At 40.3% G+C, this 9465-nt stretch overlaps 1 protein-coding gene across 1 annotated transcript; it reads left to right on the top strand.

Moving 5' to 3' along the window:
- Positions 1-342: 342 nt before the first annotated feature.
- Positions 343-9097, top strand: LOC121388940. Its single transcript, XM_041520487.1, has 2 exons — positions 343-385; positions 5553-9097. Exon 2 carries the CDS (start codon positions 5566-5568, stop codon positions 8794-8796), a length of 3231 nt encoding a protein of 1076 aa, XP_041376421.1. The 5' UTR covers positions 343-385; positions 5553-5565; the 3' UTR covers positions 8797-9097.
- The last annotated feature ends 368 nt before the right edge of the window (positions 9098-9465 follow it).

Below are 9465 nucleotides of genomic sequence, written 5' to 3'. Positions count from 1 at the left end.
TCCTCTCCCTCATGCTCTCTCTCTCTCTCTCTCTCTCTCTCTCTCTCTCTCTCTCTCTCTTAAATTTAAACAACATATAAAGCATACGAAATTCTAAATAAAGCTAAGTCAGGCCCGTGGGAAGGATATGATAATATGGCAGGATAAAATAAACTATTATATGCCCCGTCCCTCGGTTCAAACTAGCCTAAATGTGAATACTGACACACATAAAGAATGAAGTCGCGTGAAATCGATTAAATATTATAAAGTGGGCGTTGCTGTAGTTTTTAGGCTAAAGTTCAAGAAGGTTATACTTAGGCCTACTTACTGTCACACTAGGTATCGTACCTGTTGCTGGGGTCACGTTGTAGTCACCGTCTCACTAACGAGAATCTGCTGAAAGGTAAACCCTTTGTTGATAAATTTTATAAGCGTATGATACAGAGGGGCAGGTGGGGGTGGAGGGGGGATGTGTGTGTGGTGCCCCCCCCCCCCCCCCATCACAATGCTGAGGCAAACACGATAAATATTCGAGTAAAATGTCGAGTTGGCAGTAGTCTAAAAACGTTCACCTGCACTCCTACCGATTAACGATGACGCGACTGTCGAGTCGGCGTTAATCGATAGTCGCGTCGGCGTTAATCGGAAGGTGTCTGCCAAGCATACGTATAAAGTATATTCTACCATGACTTTGAAAAATATTCGATTCTGATTGGCCAGTTACTTTAAATCTTAGGTGATTAATCATGGAGAACCACCTAATATTTAATTATGCCGCTTTACTCGCGTATTAATACAACGCGGTATTTACAAACATGTCAGCCGAACAAAGGGGCACCTTTGACATCGGTACGCTTCAGGACGTTTTTGATATATATCCAGACTGGTTTGAAGAAGAAATGTATGTAGAGTTGCCAAAACAAGAAAACTATGAACGTAAGTACACAAACTGCAGTTTTAACAAGAAGAAATGGAAAAATAGCTGTATAATACTGTAGCCTAGTTATAGCAGACGATCGAATTTTGTTACAAAATGAAAAAGAAAATGACAGAATATCATGCATATCAGCTTCAGTTTCCTAGCCTTTGAATATCTCACAACATATAAGGGCTGGGATGTCTGGATTTTTTCAACTTGAGGACAGTAACGTTGTGATAAATAATTATTTTCAGAATTAAGACGGCGTTAAACGTTGCAGCTTGGTCGACTTTTGGGAGGGCAAGGCCGTAGCTAGGATTTTTTGTTTGGAGGGGGGGGGGGGGGGTGCACCGTCCTCTCTAAGGTCCAATATACCTTAATAACAACAGTTCTTTACACAGTATTTTTACATAATTATCTAATTTTAATTTTTAATGTAAAATAAAATAGTTATATTCATATATTATAATATGTATTTACCATTGCAGGCGTGTGTGTAGGAAAATATGGAGTGGTGTGTGTGTGTATGTGTGTGTCCGAGTGTGTGTGTGTGTGTGTGTGTGTGTATGTCTGTGTGTGTATGTCTGTGTGTGTGTGTGTGTGTGTGTGTGCTTGCTTGCTTGCTTGCGCGTGTGTGTGTCTGCGTGCTTGCGTGTGTCTCTGTGTGTCTGTGTGTGTGTGTGTGTGTGTGTGTGTGTGTGTGTTTAGTTTCACGATCGAAGGTTATATGGGGTTTAAATCATGCTACCCCGGCTGACCCTCGAACCCCACGTCCTTGCACATACGTCTGCTTTGTTTGACACCCAATAGCCGATGTGTATTTTTATACTGGTGTGTCATTAAAGGCGCAGACCCTAGTTTCAGCCCGTGAAAATGGACAGTGTTTAGTTAATCTACAAACCTGCAACACATAATTGGATAAAGTTATAAGAGAGAAAAACTAAAGTCTGTGATGTTTAAACAGTGAAGTGCCGTCTAAAAATAACTAGAGCTTATCTCGATAATCATTACTTCTTTCTTAGACGAACGTGCGTCTTTAGAATTATGAAAAATGGATTTGGGGGTATTGCAAAAACCTGGATGACCAGAACCACTTCAGGAGTTACATTATATTTTAAATAATAAAATGTAAGTACTTCTACTTTAAATTATGAAAAATGGTTTTAAAGGCATATTGTCACAGACCACTGACCTATTTAATGGCCTAACAAAGTATTACCTGAACAAAACTAATTTGATTTGTCCTTAAATGTACTTTTTTCAACCATCTGTATAACCACCATACTCCACTTCTTAATGATATTTTGTAAAAAAAAAAAAATGAATTATGGCAATGGTCCATAATTCAATAACTAAAATTGCTGAAAGGGTTGACATGGATTTCACTCCATCATGGTTCAGTTAAGGTGATGTAATAGCTAGATTTGGCTTCCAACAATTAATGCAATTTTTATTTACTATTAATTTTTAGAAAAATAATGTCTTTAAATCCGTGACAGTATGCCTTTAATAGTAAAAAATATGTCGTAGTTTTTAAAAACTAGGGCCTGTCACTTTAACTAACAACAAAACAAAACAAAACAAAACAAACAAACAATAAAATATTACCCAGAACCATGTAGATAATACTAGTGTTTAAGGAGTTTAAATGGTTTCCATAAGGGAGATAAAAACTGACATCTCGGCAGTTGCCCTATTTATCGCCCCTGATAATATATACTCTTATTAGAATACTCGGTCATTTAAATACAGGACCGCGTTCAACGACGGCAAAAGACGCTGACGTTCGCGAACAATTTGAATAATTTCCCAATTTAGTCACTCGATATAACGTGAAGCGTAAAATACCAGTCTAGCTATCGTTTCCCTTCTCTGTCCAGTTTGTATACAGCATTGTTCACGTTACATATCACACGACAAACTACAACGAACGCATCTCTCACAATGCGAGGGGCAGAACGTAGCCTAGTGGTAAGGATCAATCCCCGTCGGTGGGCCCATCGGGCTATTTCTCGTTCCAGCCAGCGCCCCACGACTGGTATATCAAAGACCATGGTATACGTTATCCTGTCTGTGGGTTGGTACATATATATTATAAAAGATCCCTTGCTACTAGTGGAAATATTTAGTGGCTTTCCTCTCTAAGACTATATGTCAAAGTTACCAAATGTTTGACATCCAGTAGCCGATGATTAATCAATCAATGTGCTCTAGTGGTGTCGTTAAACAAAACAAACAAACACTGATCTACGACCCGCTCTTGTTATAGTCACTAAAGTGAATCTGTGTGTGTGTGTGTGTGTGTGTGTGTGCCACTGTGTGTGTGTGTCTCTCTCTCTCTCTCTCTCTCTCTCTCTCTCTCTCTCTCTCTCTCTCTCTCTCTCTCTCTCTCTCTCTCTCTGTGTGTGTGTGTGTGTCACTGTGTGTGTGTGTGTCTCTCTCTCTCTTCTCTCTCTCTCCCCTCTCTCTCTCTCTCCTCTCTCCGTGTGTGGGGGGGTCTCCTCTCTCTTCCGTCTCTCTCTCCTCTCTCTCCCTCTCTCTCTCCTCTCTCTCTCCTCTCTCTCTCTGTGTCTGTGTGTGTGTGTGTGTGTGTGTGTGTGTGTGTGTGTCCAGTACGATATATAGGCATACGCATACACATGTACACAAATATACTAACAGACAAAACACACGCAGTGGCATAGAAACGGGTACTTGATTATTAAACCAGTTTTGCACACGTTTGTTTATTGGATATCTGCTGGACAAATATGTAACAGTTACGAGTGTATGGCAGCAATGCAATTATGGTTTGACCTAAAACATCTGCTGGACTAACTTGTAAAAGTTAAGTGTATACGGCTGCAAAATAATAATTTGACCTGAAATATCTGCTGGACAAACTTGTACAACAGTTAAAAGTATAGCGCTGCAATACATTAGTGATTTGACCTAAAATATCTGCTGTAACTTGTCACAATATAAAATTATCTGCAGGGAGTACAATTGTTAAAAGTACTACATAGCCGCAATACAATAATGATTTGACCTCAAATATCTGCTGGAGTAACTTGTAACAGTCACAGTATAATAATTTGACCTAAAATATTTGCAGGACAAACTTGTACAATTGTTAAAAGTACTACATAGCCGCAATACAATAATGATTTGACCTAAAATATTTGCTGGAGTAACTGGTAACAGTTAAGAGTATATGATCGCAATACAATAATGATTTCACCTAAAATATCTCCTGGAGTATCTTGTAACAGTTAAGAGTATATGATTGCAATACAATAATGATTTCACCTAAAATATCTTCTGGATAAACTTGTAACTGCTAATAGCATACGGCCGTAACACAATAATGATTTGACCTAAAATATCTTGTGGATAAACTTGTAACTGCTAACAGCATACGGCCGTAACACAATAATGATTTGACCTAAACTATCTTCTGGATAAACTTGTAACTGCTAATGGCATACGGCCGTAACACAATAATGATTTGACCTAAAATATCTTCTGGATAAACTTGTAACTGCTAATAGCATACGGCCGTAACACAATAATGATTTGACCTAAAATATCTTCTGGATAAACTTGTAACTGCTAATAGCATACGGCCGTAACACAATAATGATTTGACCTAAAATATCTTCTGGATAAACTTGTAACTGCTAATAGCATACGGCCGTAACACAATAATGATTTGACCTAAAATATCTTCTGGATAAACTTGTAACTGCTAATAGCATACGGCCGTAACACAATAATGATTTGACCTAAAATATCTTGTGGATAAACTTGTAACTGCTAATAGCATACGGCCGTTACACAATAATGATTTGACCTCAGATAATGGTCTTGATAAGCGAGTAAAGCTCCGGTCACACTGTCAAGGATCAGGACGCCGGGTTAGCCACGGATACGACCCGGCATCATTCGTGACAATCCGTTGTGGTCCGCAGAGGTCCGTAGCTGTCCGTATTAAATTCCTGATCAATCGTAGTAGTACATGTATGTCCGTGAAAATTTTGAACATGTCCAAAAACTCATCACGGATCGTACAACCGTAGTACATCCTTAATGATCCGTAGAAGAACGTAATAATCCGTAATAAACCGTACTTAAACCGTACTTATCCATACTTAATCATAGTAATTCCCGGCCTCAAGCCCCGGTCACACTGTCAAGTATCAAGTATCAGGACGCCGGGTTAGCCACGGATACGATCCGACATCATTCGTGACAAACCGTTGTGATCCGTACTAAACTGTACCGATCCTTAGAGATCCGTAGCGACCCGTGGCGCTCCCTGTTGTCAACTAACCCCTATCGTTAATAATCCTTGGTTTATCCGTCGAAAACCGTAGTTAAACCGTGATGCATCCGTAGGGGAGCGCGGATAGACGAGAGAGAGAGAGAGAGAGAGAGAGAGAGAGAGAGAGAGAGAGAGAGAGAGAGAGAGAGAGAGAGAGAGAGAGAGAGAGAGAGAGAGAGAGAGAGAGATTATATGCACATCTGAATTAAACAAGCTGTACATCGCATAAGCTCTACAGGCTGACAATAACATACTTCATATTTGTAAAATTGAAAATGCATGTACCAATACTATTCAGTTATGTGTTTTCAAAACATAAAAAAACACCAATTTTATTATGTATTTCAGGTAATTAAACACCATGTCTGCAGGCTACATCCCCGTCGTCGTCGGTGTAGATGTGGGTGGTACCAACACAGACGCCGTCGTCCTATCGCAGGAGAAGAGCGGTTCCCGAGTGATATCTGCTGTCAAAGAGTTGACGACCAGTGACGTCACAACAGGCGTCAAGAGAGCTGTCCATTCAGCTCTAGTTAAGGCCCATGACAAAGGTCACGAAATTGCTGTTGTCCAGGTGAATATTGGAACAACACACTTCGTCAATGCCGCAGTCCAGGGCAAGGATCTGGCCAAGATCGCAGTGATACGCCTGTGTGGGACAGTGTCTCATGCCTTGCCTCCATTTAGTGACTTTCCTCGTCATCTCAAGAACGTCATCTGTGGTTCTGTGCATCTTGTTGATGGGGGATACAGGTTTGACGGAAGAGAGATTGACCCTGTCTCTACTGACCAGATTTACAAAGTTGTTAAGGAAATAAAAGATGCTGGCATATCTGGGATCGTTCTCAGTGGAGTGTTCTCTCCTATCCGGAATGAGCAGGAAATATTTGTTGCAAATTTGATTCGCAAAATGTTTCCTGAAGACGCTGACTGGGATCCAAGCATCACTCTTTCTCATGAAATTGGCTCCCTTGGATTACTGGAAAGAGAAAATGCTGCTATCCTTAATGAATGTCTGAAGCCTTTGTGCAAGAAGACTATTCTCGGTTTCCATGATGCACTAACTGCTGTTGGATTAACCTGTCCAATCTTCCTCACACAAAATGATGGAACTCTAATCAACTCGGAAAATGTTATTCATCATCCAGTCCATACATTTGCATCAGGCCCTACCAACAGCATGCGAGGAGCTGCATACTTGTGCGATGTCAAGGATGCAATTGTGATTGACATTGGTGGCACCACCACAGATGTGGGAGTCTTAAAGAACAAGTTCCCCCGAGAAGCTGCAACCCATGTAAAAATTGGAAATGTACGAACGAACTTCCGCATGCCTGATGTTCTGAGCATTGGTCTTGGGGGTGGATCATATGTAGTAGAGAAGACAACTGATGATGGACGACTGCAGGGTGTGACAGTTGGTCCACTAAGTGCAGGATTCAGATTAAGGGAAGAAGCAAAAGTATTTGCATCAACACCTGATGACTCAGGAAGAAAACTGACTACGACCGATATAGCTGTTGCAGGTGGTTTATGTCAACTTGGTAACCCAGAAAATGTAAACAACCTTTCAAAAGAAACCGTTGAAGTAGCACTGAACAAAATTATTCAGATGATCGAAGAATGCATTGATAAAGTCAAATTTAGTAACCAGAGTCTACCAGTTATACTTGTAGGTGGTGGAAGTATTCTTCTTAACCCAAATAAGCCAATTGAAGGTGCATCCAAAGTGATTCGACCAGAACATTTTGGAGTAGCCAATGCTATTGGAGCAGGACTGTGTCAGGTTTCTGGAACTGTGGAGTCGGTCGTTAGTATGCTGGACATGGTGGATGTTGAGCTTATGAATCAGAAAGTCAAAAAAGCTGTTGACGCTGTAACAGATGACCCTGATGGAAAAGAGCGAGAAATAGCTGAACAGAATGCCAGAAAGCCATTTTTCGTAGCAGCCAGAGACAAAGCTCTGGATGATTCCATTGCTATAGCAACAGAGATAGCTGTCAAAGCAGGAGCTGATCCAAAGTCCATTGAAATAATTGACAAACTAGATATGACATTATCCTATCTACCTGGCCAGGCAACTAGAATCAAGATAAAGGTTGTTGGAGATATGGTTAGTTCTACAACTACCAATAAGGACCTTAAAATATGGAAACCATCAGAACTCTCATCAAATGTTGATACAAAAACAGCATCTATATCAGCTGAGAAGCAAGAATACACTTCCACAGGACAGAATATTTCTGGTAAGAATATAGATGGAGATGCTACGAAACATCCATTGGAACCTTCGATTGATAAGAACACTGGCGAGTGGATTTTATCAGAGTGGGATGTGGAATGCATTGTTGTCGGTGCAGGCATTTTTGGTTGTGGTGGTGGAGGTAGCCCCCATCTCGGTCGACTCAGAGCACTAGAAGCTGTCCGAAAAGGCAAAAAGATCAGAATTGTGACTCCAGAATTCCTACTGAAGAATGCTGATCCTGATAATGATTTGGTGGTTATAAGTGCGTTTATGGGAGCTCCATTAATCATGTATGAGCAACTTGTGTCTTCCGTGGAGACGACTGGAGCACTCAAATGTATGGAAGATCTTTATCAAATTGGCCAGTACGAGAACAATACCATCCTGAACACACAAGGAGTGGAAATTAAGACAAGGGCAGGTATGACATTCATTGATGACTACAAACAGAGTTCCCAAAATGAATCTGGTAACAGCGCTAATAAGATGGGACGAAAATCTATCAAAGCATTGATAGCTGCCGAAATTGGAGGAATGAATGCTATAGAGCCATACTTGGTAGCTGCCGACCTTGATATGCCAGTAGTGGATGCAGACGGGATGGGCAGAGCTTTTCCAGAGATTCAGATGTTTATTCCTTACATGTATGGACTGAAGCCATATCCTGCTACCTTGGTCGATGACAAGAACCGTAGAGCTGTAATGTTGGAATCACCATCAGCAAAACAACTGGAACATTATTTCAGAGATACAGTCGTAGAAATGGGTTGTTCCGCAGGGCTGACATTGACACCTCTCACCAAATCCGACGTGATGACTAAATGCGTTCAACACTCCGTAAGCCGTGCCTGGCGTCTCGGCAACGCCATTCTCAAAGCTCGACTTGAAAAGAAATCACCAGTCGACGCAATTCTTGCCACTGAGACTGCGATTCATGTTCTGACTGGCAAGATTTCTGATGTGAGAAGAGAAACCACTGGAGGTTTCAACGTGGGAAGAGTCATCATCGAAGGTCTGGAAGAATTTGCAGAACAGAAAATCCTCATCGAGTTCCAGAATGAAAATCTGGTTATTATTCCTCTTGACAAAGACGGGAACCATGGAAAGTCAAAGGCTTGCGTCCCAGACATGATAGTCATCATTGATGCTGATACAGCTGAGCCGATAACTACTGAAGAAGTTCGATATGGAACGAGAGTCTCGGTCGTTGTAATTGCATGTGCATCAATTCTCCGAACGCCGACTGCCCTGAAGTTTGTTGGACCTCAGGCCTTCAGATACGGGGACGAAATCCAGTTTCAGCCTTTTGGTGAAGCAAAGCCAGTTAGTCCTCTCGGTCCAGTATAAAGGGAAAATGGCTTGTTCTAAGCCTGTCTTGAAGAAACGATATAGCTGCTTGAACCTTAGTTGGATATTAGCATGACATTTATTATTAAATGAATCAAATGTTACAAATAACACTAGATGAACAATTAGATAATGCTTTTGTACTCTCTACTGTGCAGTGATCCGACGTTTTGTGGCTTGGTCCTTGTTTGAACGCTGTTTGTTTATATTGACCTCGATGTTATTTTGTGATGTTTCTTAGACTAGTGTTCTATCAGGGGGGTAGCATTAAGTGTATTATACCTTAACCTGTATCATCTTATAATGGGTATATTATAATATATATATATATATATATATATATATATATATATATATATATATATATATATATATATATATATATATATATATATATATTTATAATGGGTATATTGACTGATTTAAGTTTCTCTCACTTATTATTTTGTCTCTGCTTTTCATGCCCTAAAGTCTTGGAGTTTTGATAGGCAAGAAAGTAGTTTGTTCTGTCTAACGACACCACTAGAGCAGATTGGTTTATTAGTCATCGGCTATTGGATGTCAAACATTTGCTAACTCAGACATATAGTCTTAGAGAGGAAACCCGCTATATTTTTTCATTAATAGCAAGCAATCTTATATAGAGAGATGGCTGGCAAGCATAAATAA

This window comes from Gigantopelta aegis, chromosome 14 (genome assembly GCF_016097555.1).
Source record: "Gigantopelta aegis isolate Gae_Host chromosome 14, Gae_host_genome, whole genome shotgun sequence".
Lineage (NCBI taxonomy): Eukaryota > Metazoa > Mollusca > Gastropoda > Neomphalida > Peltospiridae > Gigantopelta > Gigantopelta aegis.
The sequence above is the reverse complement of the archived record's forward strand: the minus strand, read 5'-3'. Positions and strand labels throughout refer to the sequence as shown.

What these genes read in the sequence shown, in the direction of transcription:
- LOC121388940 (XM_041520487.1), top strand. Translation starts at nt 5,566, where the DNA reads ATGTCTGCAGGCTACATCCCCGTCGTCGTCGGTGTAGATGTGGGTGGT.